This window comes from Phaseolus vulgaris, chromosome 3, assembly GCF_000499845.2.
Source record: "Phaseolus vulgaris cultivar G19833 chromosome 3, P. vulgaris v2.0, whole genome shotgun sequence".
Lineage (NCBI taxonomy): Eukaryota > Viridiplantae > Streptophyta > Magnoliopsida > Fabales > Fabaceae > Phaseolus > Phaseolus vulgaris.
In genome coordinates this window covers 996,821-1,020,264 of record NC_023757.2, presented here as the reverse complement: position 1 = coordinate 1,020,264, position 23,444 = coordinate 996,821, and the positions used below count along the sequence as shown (strand labels likewise).

Sequence of the window (23,444 nt, the reverse complement as noted above, 5' to 3'; positions counted from 1 at the left end):
TATTTAAGGTTTAAATAAGATTTTAGTCTTTTATTTTTAATCTTTATAAAAAAATTAGTTTTAAATTCCTAACTGTTTTTACTGTCATTTTTAAGTATTTTTTATCAATACTGGAAAAAGGAAACTATTAATTGATATAACTGGTGTAAAAAAATAATATTAAATATAATTAATATTAAGGATCCAAAATTACGAGACTAAAACTTTTGAAAAGAGAAGTATAGATTTTAATTAAACATAAAGACTAAAATTACAATTAAGTCTTCTTCTAATAGATTTTTGTTTTGTTTTTTAAACCTTTAATTCATTTTTTTAAAATTAAATAATTAAATCTATAATTAAAATTTTATAAAAAAAAACTAAATTATACCTTTTGTAAAACTGTAAGAATCAGAAAGTGTATTTATTTAAGTTCTTCTAATTACCGTATTTTGTTCTTTCTATTGAGCAAAGACTAGTAGACTAATTCAAATTTACTCAGAAAAATGAAAATAGAAAGAAATAAATATAAAAGAAGGAAACAACAAAATTATTCAAAAAGAAATATAATAAAAACTAAATAAATAACATGTTTAATAAATATTATTTGATTATTTTTTGCTAATACTTAATACTATATTTATATAATGATAATAATATTTAATCATTAGTATATATGAATAATAACAATACTTAATATATCATTATACATAAATATATTAAACATTGATTGTTAATATTTTAAGTTTATAAGGACAATTACTATCATTATTAGTATTAATTTTTTTTGTGTCACAATTCATTAAGTTCTTTCCTAATCAATAATCAATCCCAACAAGTGGGAAGATCAATATTAAAACATCGTTAATTAGTTAATCTCGTAATAAACGAGATTCTCTCTTTTAATTATTTTTAGTTGTGTACACAAATTATAACATTCTACCCTTTTAAGTAACTTAAATAACTATACACAATAAAGAATAAAAAAGCTATCTATAATAAAATTATAAAAAAAAATATAATTTAATAATTAATTTTATTTAAATAATTATTATAATAATAAATTTTATATTCTACTATAAAAGAAATTATTATGTGGATGGACCCATTATGAACCTCAACACTCAACTACTTTATATTATCATCCAAGTACCTTTTTTATTTTATTTATCAATATATATATATATATATATTAATTATGTATATTTGATTCAAATTTATTCAACTTACACTACGCCAACTGTATTCTCCACCCAATAAATCTAACATGTACTCACTAAATTTCTAATAATTATTCTTTATTTTGGAATTGGAAATCCATAATTGAAAGATTAGAAAAATAAATTTTGCAATAAAATTAAAAAACCAAAATCTTATTCCAAAAATAAATAATACATCTAGAAAAAGAATTCTAAAAATAAAATTTAAAAACATATTTCAGGGATTATGGAAAACAAAAATTTTAAAAAGATTATTCTAAAAAACTGTTATAAAAAATTTAATCCAGAAAAATATTTCAAAAATATAAATCTGAAAAAATATTTTAAAATACTAAATCTAAAATACATTTTGACTTGCAACCTCAACTCTTACTTAAATATTAGAGATTTTAAAGAGAACATTTTTTATTATTTTGCATAATAATAAAGTACAAATTAGATTTATTGGGTGCAAGAAGCAAAAGTCTGATACCAAACTTCATAGTCCCATTTAAGTTGTGGGCCAATTTTGTAAAGAGAGGGCCCATTCCTAATAGGATCCTCTGCACACCAACCCCTACATGTGTATAAATTGTGTGTCAGTGATGTAAGATGTTATTAAAAGAGTTTGACTTTTGTCACATAATTGTAATTTAATATATAATTAATTCCTACCACACTAACTTTTACATGTTATTAACAAAAAATAATTTACTTTCTCAATCAAGTATAAACAATTTCAAAGAAAAATAGTAAATTATTATTCTTTTTTACAAGGTATGTGAAAATCAATACTATTGCCTTTTCTTATCTTAAAAAATAGATTTATTTTTAATGATTTTTTTTAATCATTTTAGAATAATTATTATAAAATAAATACCTTTTACCTATCTAAAAAAAAAACATTTATAAGGCTCTCTAGTTAAACTTAATTTATTTTTAAATATTACACAACCAAAATCATTAATATTAGATTAAATTACAACTTTGATTATTTCTAATCCTTTTTCACCATTTTTGTTCATGGATTTTTGGAATACATGTAAGTCTTAGTCAAATTATGGGCATGTTTGATTTCTATGATTTCATCCATTTGTATTATAGATCCCACTAATTTTTGTTTTTTTTTTTCCTATAAAAACTCACATATTAAATATTCATATAAAATTTGACATTTTAAATAAATTAACAACAACAATTATATAGAATTATATAAAATAGATATTATTAAAAAAATATAAAGTAAATATGAGATCTACTCATTCATTTAAGATACAATAAGATAATAATTTAATTAATTGGTCATTATGATTAATTAAATAACCTAAGAAAACATGTAAATTTTGTTCCCTTTTGTTTGTCACATCACATGGGTCCAATTGCATGACAACCAAAAACAGAGTAGAATGAGTTGTAGGAGTGGCACATGATGTGGTTTTGCCACCACTTTGATGGAAAAGACAAACATCACATTTTGAAACTTATATTTTAACATTCATCATGCTTACTTATTGCACCACTACCCCTTAACCAAATATGGATTACGTGTTGGACTCACTATTAGCTTTCTTCTTCTTTTATGCTTAGATCTATAGCACTCAATCACCTTCTCAATTCCACACTTTTGGAACCCTAGCTTAGGTGGATTCTAGTTTTTGTGTTCTTTAATATACCATCTATTTCTTTCATGTGTGTAGACATTTTAGATCATTCATTTTCATAATAGAATCTCCCTTCTCAAATCTCAATCTAGAAGATTTCAATACAACCATTTGTTTAAGAAAAGTCAAATTGGTATAACTAGTTTGATTAAATTGAAATAAACTTTTTTTTTAAATAGTCACTTATTTAAGAAAGTAGTAACCCATCATTTTTAAAATAAACAAATTAATTATACACAGAGTATCATCTAGGTTCGAGATCCCTTAGTCACAGGTAAACCTCATTACCACAAGATTAAAAGAAGGATTAGAGACTAAATAATACTTGATGTCATAAGATTAACCGAGAAAACCGTGCTAATACAAGCCCTAAGCGTGAAGGTCCAACTCATCTATATAATTAGGCTGACTCACATCATATCAAGGTGCGTATCTATTGAGCATTAATTACACTAAACCATTCAAGATAAAAAACTGACTTGACCGTTGGAAGATCTTTTGCATGTATCCGTCCAACATTCTCGACCGAAGATCGAGATCTCAACACATATAACAACCACACACAATAAAAAAAAAGATATCTTTCATACCCAAAACAGAACGTACACAAAAACCTAAAAACATACTTATTTTATTAAATAAGACATTTTTTCAAATAAGTACAAAGAGTTAACTTTAAGTATCACTTTATGATTTATTTCAAAAATTAAAAAAAAATTATCTATACTTTTTATTTGTATAAATTGGTTTTAGTTTATTAAGAAAGTGATTTTATTTTTGGTTTTGTTGTTGCACCAAGGGAAGCATATAATAGGTATATTGTGATTGAATGTAATATGATATAGAAGAAGAATGGTAACAAAATGAACAAAAAGAATGAGTAACATAGCAACAAGAATATAAGTTTTTATAAGGGTATACCTATTTGTGAACAAGTATCCCTTGATCAAACAAGTGTCCAAAAAAGCTAGGTCATCCCCTATTTTGTTTGCTTCTTCAACTTACCCTTCTTCTCCTCTTCTCTTTCTTCAATCATGGCTTCATTCAAGGAAACTTTCCATTCTCCATATTTTCTGCATCTGAAAACCTACTCATAAAGAATCATTCGTTCAGCTTTCATCAATCAATAACTAAATTATTCATTCCTCCAAGGGTTCATATTTTTAAAGTCACTATGATAAGATAAAATATTTTACAAGTCTATCCACGAAAATGACATTTTAATACTTTTCTATGTTACCACTAAACTTATAATCCCATCCAATTGTTAAATTATATAATAATATAATACTAAGACTTTTTATATATATTATCTTGAAAGTGTATAATATTTTTGGGGTTTTACAATAACGGATAATACCAATTTTTTTAATTTATAATTTTTTAAATTAAATCCCAACATGACGGATGAATATTAGAAAAATGATTTTTACACTTTTCAAGATAATATATATTATATAAGATATAATGAGTAGTCAGGAATAAAACTCACAGAAATCGATGTAATATTTAATTTAGATGAAGAAAATTTGGTAAATTTAAACTGAAATGGTTTTTGAGAGATCGTTTACATTTATAATATAATTAAAAGTTCAATAATTCAGAGTGTACTTGAAGTTATTTACTAATTGTGGTGCCTTTATTGCTCTTTTTTTTTTCTTTATCTTCTTAAGGAGGTTTTCTCCTGTTTCTTCTTTTTATATTTTATTTTATCATTTTTCTTAAGAGAGAATATGCTCTTCTTATAAAGATTTTATCATTTTTTTTCATAATATTTTAAATTTAGAGTGAGGGATTTCCAAAAAGTCTGTCCCCACATATCCATTACTTCATTATTTCTGATAATTTGAAAAAATAAATAATCATTTTTATTTTTTTCAAATAAAGATTAATGTTATTCTAAACCTCAACTAATACTAAAAGTTTGAACCACTAAGATTGATCTTGGATTGGTAAAAAAATATTATAACTTGTAACTTTGTCTTGTGTGAGTATTGAGTTATCACTGATAATCCAAATCATAAACATGAAAGTATCAAATAGTGAAAAACTAATAAAATGTTATTTGTAGTGTGTTTACAACCTTATGCATGAGTTATCTCTGAAATTTAAATTGTGGGTAATTAATGTGATAACTATGTAATTTTGATCATGAATAAGATGTTGGTTTTATATTTAAATGTAATTATGATGCTTTGTGAAGGTGAAATATGAAAGTGAAGATTTGATGAGGTTAAAATTAATAGTGGTTAATTGAGATGTTGATTTGAAATTTTTTCCTTTCGATCTATTATATAATTTTTATGTTTATATATATATATATATATATATATATATATATATAAATAATTAATTATCTTCTGTAAGTTTAGTGTGCATTGCTTTAAACTAAAATAATTATATTTTGACATGAAAATAGAGAATAGTCTTTTAAAGAGTTGTAATAGAATTGTTTATATTTACTTTTTTAGACTTTATTATTTTTATATTTTAGAATATATATAATATATTTGACAAGTTCTGGATTTTGTAAAACCAATAATTATATATATATATAGATATATGTATATAGATATATGTATATATATTATCCATGTTTAATTGATAGTTTAGCTTTATTCAAGTGGGATATTACACCACCAAATGATTAAAAAAAAGATAAAAATAAAATAAAATGGTATTACTGTTTATCAATAAAATAATATACGTTAAAAAGAAAACAAATATATAGTGTGTATTTATTTTAATATGTTTATTCGTTTTAAGTTTATTTTTTAATATGTTATTTAAAAGGTTTATTGTCCTATTAGGCTATAAATAGTTCTATGGTAATTCAACCCGCTTTATATTATTATACAATATATATATATATATATATATTATAAATAGGATAAAGTCATTATATATTTCTATAATAGTTTTTATTTATCTTCATATTATATATTTATAATTTAAGCTTAAAGGTTAATTATTTGGTAAAATTATTATATTAAAAAAACAAAAGAAACAAATAAGAAATATTTTTCAAAATAATTTTTTAGGTAACTTTATCTTAAAAAGTGGACTTAAAATGTAATTCAATAATACAAAATCAGCATATTTGCACTCATTTATATACTATGAACTGACATTATCTTTAGTTAATGTGGGTTCTTCAACATACACATCTCACGTTGAGAGGTCAATTCATATGTGAGACTATATACTTATAAGTGGTCCAATAGTCAATGGGTCAACTCGTATGTGAGATTATGTATTTATGAGTTGTCCGATAGCGGGTGACACGATAGATCCAATAAACTCTCGTTAGGATATACTTTAAATTAATATGATACCATCTTAAAAAATAAACTTTAAGCCTAACTAACTTTACAAAATCAATATGTGTGAAGTTTGCATCCACTTATGTACTATTAACTGATCTTATATTTAAACGACGTAAAATCTCCAACACTTTATATAATTTTTTATATATAATATAATATATTATCTATTCATATTTAAAATATTATTCAATAATAAAACTTCTGAAAATAACAAAATAGGTTTTATAAGATTGTAGATTTGATATAAAAGATAATGTAACCTAAGCAAAGTCATTTGACGCATGTTATTGATCTTTTGTCAACCAAATTCACTTTGGTGACATCAATGTGTTCATCATATCGCACTCTACACATGCACATTGGAACACTCAATCTAACTTCGAATGGGAAGTTTAATATTGAACAAAAATAAATAAAATCAACAATAAATGTTACAAATTTATTTATTGATTTTGAATTGAAGGTGGTGTTTTAATATTTTGTATAGGTTTATTGACATTTTGTTCTCTTATATATGTTTCCATTTATTTTAAACTAAATTAGTATTTGGGATATTTTTTTATCAGTAAAGAATAAATAAAATAAAACGAGATGTTTCAAGGGTGTCACAACTCTTATACAAACACTCTAGGGTATCTCAATCTTTATACAGAAAGTGATTAATGTGAACCTGTTCAACACCTGACCTATAAACATTCTTCAAACTCTACAAACCATCAAACTAATCCTTAATTGAAAGGAATCCTAAGACACATCAAAAGAAATCATCATCTACCCTATCAAAGTTCTTAGAGCCAGTTTTTAGTCAAAATGGTATTTGGGATCATGATCATTTCACATCTAAGAAATCATCACATTAAAATGCATATAAAAAAGCAACTAATAATTCTTCAAAAGTTGCACACGTCTAAGGTGCATAGTGGGATCCAAGCACATGCATGGTATATATATGTGAGTTTTGGATATTAGGTTTTGATTTTGGTATTATTAAAACAAGGCACGAGGCTTGAGCTTGTCGGTAGAAAGAAGAGAAGAGAGGAACAACATGAATTGATTAGCATTAGTAAGCAAGCTAAATGTGTGTTGAAAGAGTTATGGGCCAAGGTGGAGTGAGGATAAAAAAGAGTGATATATTAGTAAAGAGAATGTGCTTGTAAGGAAATACAAGTAAAATGGTATGTTCTTTTTCAACCACCTTTAGCTTCTCTCCCATTGCCCCTTTTGCTCTTTCACCAAAAAAATGGGACATTCAATTTCAAGAAATATGGATAGGAAAAAGTAGCCTTGTGATGACATTTCCTTCTAATATTTATATCTAAAGTTTCTTTATACAAAATATATCTCAACACAAAAAAAACAATTAAATAAAAATTAATATTAGAGAAAAAAAAACAGTTAAATACTAAATTAGATATTATTTTAGAGATTAAAAAAATTATTGATATATAAATTATTTTCTATTATCGATAAATAGTTTCTAAATTAATATCTAATTAGTTTCCAACTTTAGAATCTAAATCATTAGTAGCTAAAATTTTAGTAGTTAATTAGATATTGATTAGAAACTATTTTTCAATAAAAAAAACTACTTTAGATACTAATAATTTTTGTGATCACTAAAAAATATATAATTTAGTTAAAATAGTAATTAATTATTTTTTCTCTAAAATTAATTTTTATTTAATGAACTACAAGAAAAATGTATGTGTAACATTTTTTTTTTATATTGTGTCATTTATACATAATAGATAGAAAATGAGGGTGAGGTTGTTTTTATTAATAAAATATTATTTTTTGTGTCATATGTTGATTTTAAATTGAAAACACATATAAGTCTTCTTTATAAGTTGTTTTTAATATTTTTCTTTTTAATTATGATATTTATATGAATTATGTGTGTCTTGGAAGCTTCAATGCACATAATGGAAAAATAAAGGTCTTGAACAAGAAGGATGAATTGGTAAAAAAAAAAACTCTAAAAACAAAATAAAAGAATTATATTTTGAATCACTTAATATTATGTTTTTAAGATGTAGTATATCTAGAAAGATAAAGAAATGGAAGATAAGATATAGGAGCAATAAAAAAAAAAGAGTAAGTTTTGATGACTCTTTAATCTACATCTAATTCAATCCAATTAACTTGTGATGAATTGTTTTAATATTCTTGATAATTTAATATAATTACATCAACTCTACTATAAAACAATATGACACATTAGAATAAGAATTTTCTTGAAACTTTATTATGTGTAGAAACTTATTACACCAACTTACCAAAACTAGGTGTGAAAAACAAGTCAATGAATGATGAGATAAGTTAGAAAGATAGCACTTGAGTGTAATTGTTTTGTACAAGAAAGAAAATTTTCTCCCATTAAAGTGGTTGGTGCAACTTATTCCAAAAAGTCAAGTTTTTTTATCAAATACTCAAAAGGTCTTAATGAAAGAGAGAATCTTGAGTAACTTTGATTTCTTGTAATATGTAATTCTTACTTTTTTATTTTTAAAATATATTTATCTATATATTCTTTGAAAATTTAGTGAATTATAATACTTAATTATACTTTTTTTATAGGATTTTAAAGTTCATCAAAAATAAATTAATCATTTTTTTGTACAAATGATACTAGGAAAACCTTCCTATGATGAATTATATTTCTTTAACATAATTTATTAATCTGCTTATGATAATTGATTATAAAATTAATAAAATAATCGAATCTGAGCCAAAGACTTTTATTCTTCTAGTATGAGAATTTTTAGGATAGATTAATATGTTTTTAATTGATTACATGATTGAATAATTTTCTAAAAATATGAATGTCATAAACTACTTAGTTAAAAGACACAAATGACTATTACTTATGTCACCAATGTTTTGATGCTTAATATTTGTATTGAGTATATATAAAAAAATTATTAAATAAAAACTAATTTTAGAGATAAAAAATAATTAATCACTAAATTAATTAAATTAGATATTATTTTAGAGATTAAAAATTATTATTATTTAAAGTAATTTTTATTATTAATATTATTAATGATTTTCTAACAGGAATGTTTATTGATGTAGTGAACGAATATATTTTAATTACACAACTTACTAGTAAAAACTCTTTAAAATTATATAATGAAAGTAATTTAACAACATTGTATTGTTTCTTACAGAATAACATGTTAAATTTACCAAGGTTTTTAATTTGTTACACATTTAATAGATTAATAAGAATAATATGATATTTTAAATATGTTTTATTTTAATTAAAAAACTGAATTCTCACCTTTTTGCTGGAAATTATCGTTTTATTTTTAGAAAAAAAGCAAAATAAATTATAACCTAATAGTCACAACTGATATTATGTCTGAAAAACTAAAATATTCATATGAAATTATATTTATCATTTAATATATTTAAATGTATATTTTGGTTAATAAATTTTAGGTTTTTATTAGTTGAAGTTGTTTATTTTATATTATGAAAAATACTTAACTTTTGACTTTGGTGAATTCACTTAATAACTAGACATTTTTGTATTTTTATATTATGTGAAAGCTTTGAGTTAACAATAATTACAATGTTACAAATGAAATTAATATTTGATTAGTTAAAAAAAATTAGTTATAGAAGGAAATGGTTTGACTTTAACTGTAGGTAGAAAAAGAGAGAGAAGAATTAATGCAAAAGTTTATTTTTGCACATAAATTATTAATGCTCATAAATAACTCAGTTTCTGAAATTCTTCTAGAGAAGTTAAAGTTAATTAGCATATTCTATTTTTAGTCGTCACATGGGTATGAGAAAGTCAACTTATATACACTTTTTTTTAAAAGTAGAAATAATTTTTGTGGTTCAAAAATAATGTGATAGAAAAATAGGAAAAAAAAGTAGACGTGATGCCATGATGTCAAAATTATTATAATAAATAAATATTAATAAACATTTTTTTTGTATTTTTTAAGAGTACTAATTAATATTTACTTATTATAAATACAGTTATCATATTAATACAGTACAGTTATTTTTTCTGCATTTTTTATATGACGTATAATTCAATTATCGTTGTATGTTTCAGAAAGAAAAAAAAATTATAATTTTAATCTTTCATTATTTCCTTATCTAAAGTTGGTGTTGATTTTTTGTTATGATGAATTATGATTTTGACTAAATATTTATTTGCTTATATATGCTATTTATTTTATGTTGGTCTAATAATGTTCATTCAAAATATTATAAAAATTAATTTAATTAATCAAAATAAGAATAAATCATGCAAACTTGAAAATTGAATCAAATTTTTGAAAATTTAAAACTAAAATTATTAAAAAAAATAGAAGACTAAAACCAATTGTTAGAAAATAAAGAGAAATAATTAAAAAAAGAAAACGGTTATAATTTTGTAGGAAAACGAGAAAACAACGATAACAAGCAACAAATTTGATTATTTTATTTATATATTTGATTTTTTAAGTACTTTACCCTTTGCAATTTACTTTTCTGTTTAAATTAAATTTAAATACTTTGAAAATACAAATAATAAAAAAATAGTACATGTGGTAAGCTTTTCTTGATTTTATAACTATCTTACAACTTTTTTATAAATTGAAACCTAAATTTTACATTGTATCCAACAATGTCCATAATCAGCATTATTTATATATAGTATATAAATAGTTATAAACAGTATATTTAATGAATTTATAATAATGATATAATAATTATAAGATCTTCCAAAATTGTTTTTTAATTAATTACGAAGTTAAAAGGTTGTAAGAATAATTCTGAATCAGAATTCAATTAATGAATGTAAAACTAAAATTTACTTCACACACTTAAAGATATTTATTTACTATTTATTGCATAATTTATATTTTATTTATGTAAAAATATACATTCATCTAATGCAATAAAATGATGTATTAAAAGTATATTAAAGAAGATAAGATAAAGAAACGCGTTAATAATATATATTTAATAATTTTGATTATGGACTTATTTAAAAAGTAAGAATAAGATTTGCTTAATGATAGTGATTATACACATTAACTGTATTTATACTGATAGAATGTTGTATTTATACTGATATTAAATTGTAGTAAAAGACAGTATAAGTATAAGTAGAAGATAGAGTAGATAGCTATGGTATCATAATTAGTTTTGATTTGATAAAAGCAAAGATGCATGTAATCTAAATTCCGAAAATCCAAAATAAATTCAAATTTGGTGGGTAAAGACAAATCCATGAACTAAATCATTTAAAAACCAAGTGGAAGACTCACAGTACCTTTCTCTCACTTTTTTTTTTATTTTCTCTTCTGTGTCGGCTATATATCGTATCGGCGTTTGTATCTGCATCTGCATCTGTTCCTATTACCACAGAAAGCGAAGCGTTAGTGTTTCGTTCCGTTACGTTACTCATTCGCTTCGATTCTCTGATCTGCACTTTCGATCTGTTCGCTCACGCCTGATCCGTCTCTGCATCTCCGTGAGTCAATTTGATTCCGCCATTGCGATTTGATCCGCATTGGATCTGTCTGTTTCTGCGCAATTTCGAGGGTGTGACTGTTTCTGATGATTTGAATTTTGATTTTGATGTTAATGTTGCAGGGAGCACAATGACGGAGGAGCAGGTGGTGAATGTGCGCGGCGAAGAAGGCAATTCCGGTGACGATCACGGCGGAGTCAAAGCCAATGTAGTTGTGCACACTGCCGATGGCGATTTGGATCTCGCCGCCGCCGCCGGTCATGAGGAAGTGGCGGTGAAAAATTGTACGGATGCAGAGGCTAACGGTACGGCGGAGGAAGGTTCTGAAACGGACGGTGAATTAAAATGCGTGGACAGTGAAGGCGGCGCGGGATCCGTTCGGAACGGTGTCGTGGAGAACGAGGCTCGTGCTGCTGCTGCTGCTGCTTATGAGCTGGTTGCGGATCACGAGGAGTATGTTGTTGTCGGTGCATCGGATGTTCAAAACAGTGTCCCTGCAGAGGGCGAGATTTGCGGTGATGCGAATGTGAACGTGAATGGAGTTGAGGAATGCGAACTTTTGGATCGTGGTGAGGTTTCTGGAGATGAAAACGGTGTCGTTGTGAATGCTGTGGAAGGAGATACTGACGTGAGTCAAAGTGATCGTGACTTCGAATGTGTTGAGGTTCACAATTATGTGACGGTGGTGGACGGAGCTGAAGAAGAAGTGACTGCTACTGCTGAGAACGGTGGAGATGACGTGCAGGTACGAAGCGATCAACAGTGCAATAGTTCTCTGAATTTTTTAAATTGAAGTATTTTTTTTCTAGCTTAATTGTGTTTATAGTCATTGAAATTATTATCTTAAATTACAAAAATATATTTTTTGTGCTTGAATTAGTTTCAGTCCCTAGTCTTAAAGTAGTGTGGGAGATTGTTGAAGTCCTTAAGTTGACCAGTCGAAGTCATTTTAGTTGTTAAAATTTTGTAAATAAGGATTAAAATTACCCATGTTTTTTTGTCAATTTTGAGATTGAAACAATGCATGTATTATTTTTTTTTTAATTTCAAGGACCAATTTTCTAAAGTAAATGATTCAGGCGATAGTATGGTTAATTTTAGTCTGTTTGTTTTCTTAATCTGTTGTCTTCTAATGTGCAGAGTAGAAGTGAGTCTATCTCTGATAAAGATGTGGATAAAAGTGGGGAAATCGAAAATGTCGTCAGTGCAGATGTCTCATATGAGAAGGACATTGTACCTAATGAAAATCATGATGTGGAAGAAGTCACTGAGAGAAATGGGGTTCCAGTTGATGTTAGTGGCGTCTCAGGTACTACAGATGTGAAGGAATGTGAACCTGAATATGCTCAAAATAGTTCAGAGACTGGGCAGGTGGAGTCTGCTTCTGGTTTGGCAGAGTCAGAGCAGGAGCCCAGTGAATGCACTGAGGAGAAAGAGATTGTTGTTGAAGGTGAATCAGGCAACAAGTCGGAGAGGTCTGAGCAGGAAGAAGGAAGTGAACTAGTTCATAAAGGAGAAAGTACGACAGCCTTAAACAGAACAGATGTGAATGGAGATGGTGATGTTGTATCTGATGTTGCAGTGGAGAGCACAGCTGAACCTTCTGTTAATGTTTGTGAGACTAAAAGCAATGCGGTTGATTGTGATGGTGAACTTAATGTTCATGTACAAGAGATGAAAAATGCTGCAGTAGATAGTGAAGCTGGAATTTCAAATGGTGCAGTGCAGAGTGAAAGTAAACCCTCAGCTGTGTCTGAGATGGAAAACAGTACAGAGGAGATTGAGGCTGAACCTTCAAATAGTGCAGTTGATAGGGAAGTTGAATCTTCAAATGGTGTGGTGGAGAGTGGAACCAAACTTGGTGCAGTTGAAAGTGAAGCTGAGCCATCAAATGCTGCACTTCAGAATGTAGTTGAATCTTCAGATGGTGCAGTTGTGAGTGAAGTCAAGCAATTAAATGGTGCAGTTGAGATTGTAGCTGGACCATCGAATGGTACAGTTGAGGTTGTAGATGAACCTTCGAATGGAGCAGTTGAGGTTGAAGCTGAACCTTCAAATGGCGAAGTTGTGAGTGAAGCTGAATCAAATGGTGCAGTTGAACCTTCAGCTGTGAATGAAGCTGAGCCATCAAATGGTGCAGTTGAGACTGTAGTTGAACCTTCAAATGGTGAAGTTGAACCTTCAAGTGGCGCATTTGAGAGTGAAACTGAACCTTCAAATGGTGCAGTTGAGAGGGAAGCTGAACCTTCAAATGATGCAATGGAAAGTGAAGCTGAAACATCAAATGGTTTAGTTGAGAGTGAAGCTGAACCTTCAGATAGGGAAGTGGAGAGGGAAGCTGAACCTTCAGATGGTGCAATGGAGAGTGAAGCAGAACCTTCAAATGGTGCAGTGGAGAGAGAAGCTGAACCTTCAGATGGTGTAGTTGAGAGAGAAGCTGAACCTTCAAAGGGTGCAGAGGAGAGAGAAGCTGAACCTTCAAATGGTGCAGTAGAGAGAGAAGTTGAACCCTCAAACGGTGCAGTGGAGAGAGGAGCTGAACCTTCAGATGGAGTAGTTGGGAATGAAGCTGAACCTTCAAACGGTACAGTGGAGACTAAAGCTGAACCTTCGGATGGTGTAGTTGAGACTGAAGCTGAACCTTCAAACGGTACAGTTCATAGAGAAGCTGAACCTTCAAATGGGTCAGTGGAGAGAGAAACTAAACCTTCAGAAGGTGTAGTTGAGAGTGAAGCTGATCCTTCAAATGGTGAAGTGGAGGATGAAGCTAAACCTTTCAATGATGTAGTTGAGAGCGAAGCGGAACCTTCAAATGGTGTAGTTGAGAGTGAAGCGGAACCTTCAAATGGTGAAGTAGGGAGTGAAGCTGAACCTTCAAATGGTGTAGTTGAGAGTGAAGCTGAACCTTCAAATGGTGAAGTAGGGAGTGAAGCTGAACCTTCAAATGGTGAAGTAAGGAGTGATGCTGAACCTTCAAATGGTGTAGTTGAGAGTCAAGCTAAAGCGTCAAATGGTGTAGTTGAGAGTGAAGCTAAACCTTCAAATGGTGTAGTCGACAGTGAAAGTGAATCTTCTATTGATTTGCGTGAGATGAAAAACAATGCAGTGAATAGTGAAGCTGAACCTTCAACTGGTGCATTGAAGAGTGAAACTGAATCTTCTGTTGTATCTGAGATTAAAAGATACCCGTTAAAGAGTGAAGATGAACATTCAAAGGGGGCAGTGGAGAGTGAAGCTCAACCTGCAGTTGAAGGTGAAGGTAGCAATCAAGAAGATGAAGACACAAGACCTGCCTTGGATGCTGTGGATGTACAGAATGTGGGTGCAGAGATAGTGAAAAAGCCATTCTACTATTTGATCAGGGTTCCCAGATATGATGACGATGAAAACATTAAAGAGCAGATAGCAAAAACTCTTCACCAAGTAGAAGAGAAGACTAAAATTCGAGATTCTATTCGAGCTGAAAGCCAGACTATAAAGGTAAATATTATTTTGAAGGCAGCATAAAAGAAACTTATGTTTTGTACAAGTTTGAGACCAATCTTTGTAATTTTTTTAAATGCTGCTATGAGCAGGCCCGTTGTAAGGATTGCGACCAAGAAGTTAAGGCTGCAATAGCAGCCAGCAGAGCTGCTCGGGACTTGCTCAAATCCAAACGCCAGGAAATGGATTCGGTTCAATCCACAATGAACAGATTAAACAATGCAATTTCTGTTGGGGATATAGATGGCAAGGTATGCTTTTAATTTTCTTCTGGAGATATTTATAAGGATTTGATTCTTCTGCCTGTTTTGTTGTGTTTACTTTTCTAATTTATTGACAGATAAGAAACATGGAACACATGATCCAGCATGAAACTTTGCCTTTAAATGAAGAAAAGCAATTGATACGCCAGATCAAACAATTGAAGCAGAATCGAGAGGAGCTGTCTTCTAATATCAGAAAGCAGGATCAATCACAACAATCTCTAGACCACAAGGAAGGAAATATCGAAGAGCACTCTAAGGTACTATATTCAAGCTTCTCTTTGTTATATTTCCTGAATTAGTACCTGATTGCATTTGCCGAGTACAATCGGTATCAAATATGGTTTTTGGAGATTTATAATATCTTTGTTATATTTCTAATGTGTGATAGATATTTCACTATTTTCAGCATTTACAGCTTTTGAAGAAGGAAATGGAAGTGCTTAGAAATAATGTTCTGAAGTCAGATGCAGCAACTAAAGACGCAAAGAAGAAATATAACAATGAATATGATAAGCTGAATGAGTTGATAGCTCAGTTTAAGGCAGCTGATGAAGTTCGTCAAGAGGCATATGCTAAGTCAGTGACTTTGAAAAAACAATTGCATGAGAAGGTTTCGTTTTTCTATTCTTCCACTTCATTCCTTTTCCTTTTGTTTTTTTCTCTTAGATAAAAAAAAAAACAATTCAAAGGCCAAGCAGAAATATTGACGCTATTTTTTTACTTGTACTGCAGGGCAAATATTTCTGGGATTACAGAAAGGCTGCAAATAAAGCCCAGGAACTAGCAGCAGGAGGGAAAAAAGAGGAGCTACAATGCTTCTGTGTTGATCAGGTGATCCTTTTAGACATTAAACAAATAGAGAGATTATCATTTTCATTTCTGTACTCTATTAGGCAAATAGATTGAATTCAACGCTCACCACTGAGAACTTTAGGTTGAGAGAATTATGGCGCTATGGAACAAAAGTGACGATTTCAGAAGAGACTATGTCCGATGCAACACTAGGAGTACACTTAGGAGACTGCAAACCCTAGATGGCAGAGCACTTGGTCCTGATGAAGAACCCCCTGTAATTCCCAATGTCATAACTGTAAGAACTTCCAAAAATATCTCCGTGGTCTCCCAATCAACTCTGGAACAAGAAAAGAAATCCCCCTCAACAGAATCTGTTAATACAAAGGATGAACCTGTTTCGAAGGTTGTGGTGCAAAAAACTGAAACAATTCAGACAACTAAAGCTAAAAATCCTACCAAACCTTCTCCCTTAGAGAAGCCTGTGGCTCGTTGGGGTGATGAGTCTGATGAAGAAGTTAAAAAAGAAGAACCTGTGAGAACAAAGGAGGAAGAGGAACTGTTACTGAAGGCTGAAAAGGCAAGGAAGGAAGAAGAGGAGGCAATTTTGAAGGAAAAGCGGAGGCTAGAGGAAATTGAGAAAGCTAAGGAGGCCCAGCAGAGGAAAAAGCGTAATGCGGAGAAGGCTCAACAAAGGGCTGCCTTAAAGGCACAAAAAGAAGCTGAACTGAAAGAGAAGGTAACTATAAGTTTATAACATAGCATTTGTGATTTAGATTCGAAAAGTACGGAATATGATGGTATTACGTTGGATGCAATACTAAGGGAAACCAGTAGAACCTTATTCTATTGTTTTCTTTCATATTTTGTTTTTCACCCTGTTTAAAAGGAATATAGATGGAATCAGAATTTTGTTGCATATCTGAACAGTGGGATGAAAGTTTTATTCCATTATGTTCCATTCCTCCTCATTCATTTTAATTCATTGCAATTCTTTCCATTATCCAAAATCAACCTTAACAATTTACATGTTCTTCTAATTCTTCGTCTAAATAACCATATGCGTGTTTGGAGCAGGAAAGGGAGAAGAGGGCAAGGAAGAAGGAAAGAAGAAAGGCAGCTTCTGCTGTCACTGCAGAGGATATAGAACAAGAATCTGCTCCTACCTCGGAAATTCTAACAAGAAGCGTGGAAGAATATGATCAGAGTGAGAAAGCAGCTGAGCTAACAAAAAAGCCGCAGAAACCATCTCAGTTCACGAAGCAGGCCAAGGCAAAATCTGTACCCCTGGCTCTCCGCAACCGGGGAAAGAGACGAATTCAACCATGGATGTGGGTTCTAATTGCAGTTATGGTTGCTGTTGCCTTGTTTTATGTGGGCAATAGCAGCTCTCTGAGATCTTCCCTTCAAGGCTTTGGTTTCTGAAGACACTCCAAAGCAATCACTAGGTGCGCGTCAGGGATGTTACCCTTACATTTTTATTACATACATATATATATATATAGATGCAATTCTTTCTTGCCCTTGCAATTTTTTCCTGCTAGTTTTGGCCTATAGTCATTATTTTCTTCCTATTGAGATTTTTATTTTTTACTTTGGGATGTGTTGTGATTGCCGAAAGCTTCTGCCACCAATTATGAGAATAATAAATTATTGTGATTGTGCCCTTTATTTATATAATATATTCGATGCTATTTTTAATATATTCTTCTAGCTTTCTCTCCATGGTGCCTATTTTCTTGAATGTGCTTTTTGTTTGAATACCATACAGTATACTGCATTCTGCATTCTTACTCATCCTCCTATTATTGTTTTGAAAAATATAAAGTGGGAAATTTAGGGTCAACTAGTATTTTAGTACGACAAAACTCTAGGTTATTCTTAGTACCTTCAACATAGCTTGCAATAAAATTGGCCCGCGTGGGAATCATTGGTTGTAGTTCATCATGTTTCTAATTGGGCTATTTAGGAGCATGCCAAAGCATTACATTAAGTTGAATAAACTTTTAGAAATTCTTACACATAATGCACTGTCTTGTAGTTTGAGAATTATTTGTAATAAGTTATATAAAAATTAGGGTGAGAGGAGGAAAGTTTTCTTTAACTGGTTAGATTTTTTAATTATGATTTGAAGGCTGAAATCTTTTTCTTGTTATGATCTTTCTCCAAATATCCTTACTTCTAGCATTTCCTCTTTAACCTTAAGTTATATTAAATATTTTTTTTTTATCTTTCATGTTAAGTTGATTTTTGTCTCTAATTCTAATTTTAGATCCTTTAAATATTTGTAGAAAACTGTTGGAATAGTTTTTTGCAATTTATTTTTTTTAAATATCAAACAAATTTTCATTATACATTTAAGATGTTAAAATATTTTGGATTAGTTCATTACTATATATTATAATATTATAATCAAATTTATAGTGAAAATTTATTTATTACGTAAAAAAATACTAATAAATATTTATTTCAATTTTTAGTTGCACAACATCAAAAAACATATTTAAATTATATGTTTTTTTATTGTTTTTTGCTATTGCTGCTATTGATATATGGAGTATGTAGTGATATTGTATCACCACTTGACACCTCTTCTAGAAACTATAATCAACCCAACCATTATTACGTCTCTGCTATAAACCCCTCTCTCTGTGTGTCTATATATATAATGGTTAAATAGTGGGTCTTATCATTCAGTTCTTTCCCACTAAGTTACCGACATGAGATTACCTACAATATCTCCTTTGTATCTAAAGAAACATAGTCTGAAGAATATTCTCAAGAAGCATATTCTTAACATATTCAGAGGGAGATTCTCAATTCACATGATTAATTCCTACTTATAAAACAAAACATATTTGAGGCATGGACACCTTCGTTTCTGTCACAACTATATAGACCTAAACCATATACAAGTGTTGGGATGTTAAGTGAATTTATAAATTAAATTTTGTACAAGTTATCGAAAAGTGTTTTTTTGTGACTGCATGTTGAAAAGGACTTTGTGAAGACTTTAAGGAATTTTTTTATTTGTTCACCAAACAATTTCACATCTTTGAATCCTGTTATTCTAGGTGCCATAAATTTAAACATACTTTTATTTGTTGACTTAGAATCACTCTATAGAAGTTATCTAACAAGTTTTTTGCAACTTCTAACAAGTTATCTTACACGTGTCATCGTAAGATTTTTCTAGACTAGGAAAATTACATGTTATAAAATTTAAAATTTCTTAAACACAGGTTGAAAAAAAGGCTTGGCTATGCACACTTATAATACAAAATATTTTACTTACAACGTAAATAAAATTATTAATGGTGTACATTACATAAAATATTTAGAATACAAAATATTTTACTTACAACGTAAATAAAATTACTGATGGTGTGCATTACATAAAATATTTAGAATTGGTAAATGTACAACGGTTATAATCATAAATAGTAAAAAAAATTATAGCTAACACTAGTTTAAAAATGTCTATTTACGACAATAAATTCACAGCGTTTTTCTGTCAAATGTTATCCATCGAAATACGGTGACGACAATTATAAATTAAAGCGTTATTTTAGACCAAAGCGTTTGATCTAAAACAACGACTGTTCTTGATGTAGTGTGACAAGTTGTTCTTGGAGAACCTGAATTTTATCATGGTGGGTTGATTCTGTAGAAATTCCATATCTTGTTGACCTTGGCCTACATGCCAACGATTGATGGAAACCGTCGAGGCATACTCCATCAACGATGATATTATAGACTTTTCTTCATTCCTTTGCAACATAGTTTCTGTATGAGTTCTGATAGCATCAAGGAAAGATATGATTATCTCACGATATGATGAAGCTAACACAATAGTCTAACTTCTTATGAATACCATAAGAGTTACAATCTATGAATGATTTTAACAGGTGGGTGCTAAATGTTTTTATTGAAGTTGGATTGAAACCGTCCAAGATGGATTGGAAAGACTTTGAGAAAAGTGAACTTTGGTCAAGTTGTTCATAATGGTTGTCAAGCTTTGTTGATCATCAAGAACCAATGAAAGATCCACTTACATAGTATTATCCAATACTTAAATTAGTAAAGCTAGAGAAATATATAAAAAATATTTAGAAAGTAAAAATGAAATTGAATAAGTCCTCTTTAAAAAAATAAAACAACATTGATAAGTTTTTGAAACTAGATTAATGTCTAAATACTAATCCTTATTAAATATTACGTTATTTAGTCTTTTGTAATAAAATCAATTTTTAAGTTAATCCACCTTATTGATTTGTAGATAATTTTACCTAAATATCACATAATAACAGATAATATAATTTCTTTAAACTTAGGTTTTGAATAAAAATTTGAAAGAAAACTAACATTACAGTCTGGAAAGAACATAAGAGGTGTGAAAAAAATGGATGATATTGTGATCATTTGTCCGTGTTTGGAGGATCGTGCATGGTCTTCAAAATCCCTGCAAAAATTCCAATAAAATAAAATAATTCCACAAAATTTAATAATAAGATGTAGTTTTTTTCATATTGATAAATCAAAATAAATAAAAACTAAATTAATAAACTTGTTTTTTATTATACTGTGTTTGATTTGTTTTTCCTGAATTTTCAAAACAGTCACGAGACCTTGTATTAATTGAGCCCTCTACACGTGTGTTGTCTTTCAATGTTCAAAATTTCATTGACAAGTAAATTCATATTTTAATGAGTATTTTGTTTTCAATTTAAACCTTTTTTAATAGAGACTAATATATCAAAAAATATTTTTTTAAAAAGAGAATAAAATATTTTTAAATCAATGAAAAACCAAAAAGATTTATTTAAAAACAAAAATATTCATTCAAGATATTAAAAACAAAAAAAGAAATTATTTGAATTAAAAATATTTTTTTAAAAATACTGAAAAGGAAAAACGTACTTGAAAGAAACATTTTGAAAAAAAATATGAAAAATTATTTCGTAACATGATTTTGAAAAAAGAAACAAAAACTTTGCAAGCATGAAAAAAATAAAAAACGTGCTTCAAGGTACCATTTTTAAAATAATATAAAAACACGATTTCAATATAAAAATTATAAAAATTAAAATCTTGTATTTAACCCTTATTTTTCTTAAAAAAAATAAAAATACATTTTAAAGTACCACTTTTTTTTAAATCTGTTTTTAAACATATTTATCGGTATACATAAAAAATTTAAAATTTATTAATTTTAGTAAAATCAACGAAAAATTGCATTATTTATGTAAAAAAAAGCCTTCCACACACGAGGTTTCTTTACTTTTTAAAATTTCAATAACAAGTAAATTCATGTTTTAATGAGTATTTATAATTTAAAGCTCTTTTTAATCAAGACTAATATTCTAAAAATTTGATAAAAATTAATCTAATTTTATCAAAATATAAGTAATTTTTTTAAATATTATCAAAGTGAAACAATATCTAAATGATTAGATCTTGGATTCATCATGGATCTATTTGTTTGTTTTTTTTTGGAACTTTATTCTGATAAAAATTTGTAGTATTAAGAAGTACTTTCAATTTTATTCAACTTTACAAAATTAATACAAAATTAAATTTTATTATGAAAGATTTTAAAGGACCCAAAAACCAATATTAAGACGATAATTCAAATTTAACTCAATCTTATAAAATCGGTTCATAAGATAAGTTTACACTTATTTATATATTATAAAATATCTAAAACTATTTTAAAAAGTTAATTTAAATATAACTCAATTTTATAAAACGGGGTTTCATAAATTAAATTTACATTAATTTATATATTATAAAATATTCTTTTATCTTTGTTCAGTCTGAAATTTGTCATACAAAATATAGATTTGTTGTTGAATAGTGAAAGTATATAGGGTTTGTTTAGAAGAATTATTGGTATGCATTGTAAATGAAATGATAGTATAAGAAAATGAGTTTCCAACAGAAAATCTTTTGAAGGGATACATGGTACAATTAGAGTACATCTTGAAGGTTCTTGTTGATGAAGTGGGTAACCAAGTCCAAGACACCCACCATGAGAAGAACCCTACCACATCACTTTCAAACATCTATGTTTTCCAAAACTCTTCCTCATAGTGCTTTCACTCCAACTTCCATCTCACCCATGGAATCTTTCAAACACATCAATGCTGGGTTAATCATGATGCCCAAAATAAAGGTAAAAATTTGAACAATGAGTTTCAAAAATGCAACAGAGAGAACACCCAATACATGTTTGCTTAAATGTCTCAGAGAATTGGATTCGTATCAAATCAAAACACCCTCTGTTTGGCTTCTACTTTCACTGGTTGAAAATGTCACCCCCATAGCCACACTATAAAAATACGTGTACACTTTTGATGGCTCTCGTTCAAGTATTTCAAAACTTTCCACCTCATAAACCCCTCTAACTATATAAGAGGTCATTCATCTTATAATTCTCCACTTTCTTTTGTCTGTCAAATGATTTTCCCCCAAGAATTTAATTCAATAATATTCTGTTCATAGAATATAGGTTTCAGAATATTATATCCTTTATCATTTTAGATATGAAAATTTTTCTGATATGGTCAATATATAATCTCACATCACTTAGAAGTTGAGTTCAATAACAGTTTAAATACACATTCTTTTAATCCATCGAAGACCAAACTGTGACGAAACTCGAAAACTTCAAAAAAAACGATACCTTAAATGCGTAATTGATCCAAACGATACTATATAAATGGAGTTTATTATGTTGAATTTGTGAAATCATTAATATAACAATTACATAAATATAAACTATTTTGCTTTAAATAGATATAGTTTAATGGATTTTTTTTATATTTTGTAGGTTTTTTTTTTGTTACAAGCATTTTAAAGTGTTTTTATTACAAGATTTTTAGGTAGTTTGATAAACTATCTTAAGACATTTTACTTGTGCCAATGATTGAAGATTTTTAAGAAATTCATATATTAATTTATAGTTCTCAATATAATGTTATGTTTTGGAATTATTTCAATGATTGTGAATCACTTTATCTAAAAAAAAGTATTAAATTTGATAATTATTTAAAATAATTTTAGTATTTATAGTTTTTATGATAAAAAAATTTAATTACATAATTTTAACAAAAAAATAATATTATATTATTTAAACATAATATGTATCCTATCATATTATTATCTCCATGTTAAACTTATGATACGATAACATAATGTTATCTAGTTTATTATATCTAAAAAAAATGTATTTACAACAATAATTTGATTAT

The 23,444-nt window shown here is 28.3% G+C and overlaps 1 protein-coding gene across 1 annotated transcript; it reads left to right on the top strand.

Moving 5' to 3' along the window:
* The first annotated feature begins 11,344 nt into the window (after positions 1–11,344).
* Positions 11,345–17,894, top strand: LOC137806083 (uncharacterized). Its single transcript, XM_068606019.1, has 9 exons — positions 11,345–11,650; positions 11,773–12,395; positions 12,791–15,130; positions 15,226–15,384; positions 15,474–15,656; positions 15,806–16,009; positions 16,132–16,230; positions 16,334–16,930; positions 17,269–17,894. The coding sequence occupies exons 2-9, from the start codon at positions 11,781–11,783 to the stop codon at positions 17,614–17,616; spliced, it is 4,545 nt and encodes a 1,514-aa protein (XP_068462120.1). The 5' UTR covers positions 11,345–11,650; positions 11,773–11,780; the 3' UTR covers positions 17,617–17,894.
* The last annotated feature ends 5,550 nt before the right edge of the window (positions 17,895–23,444 follow it).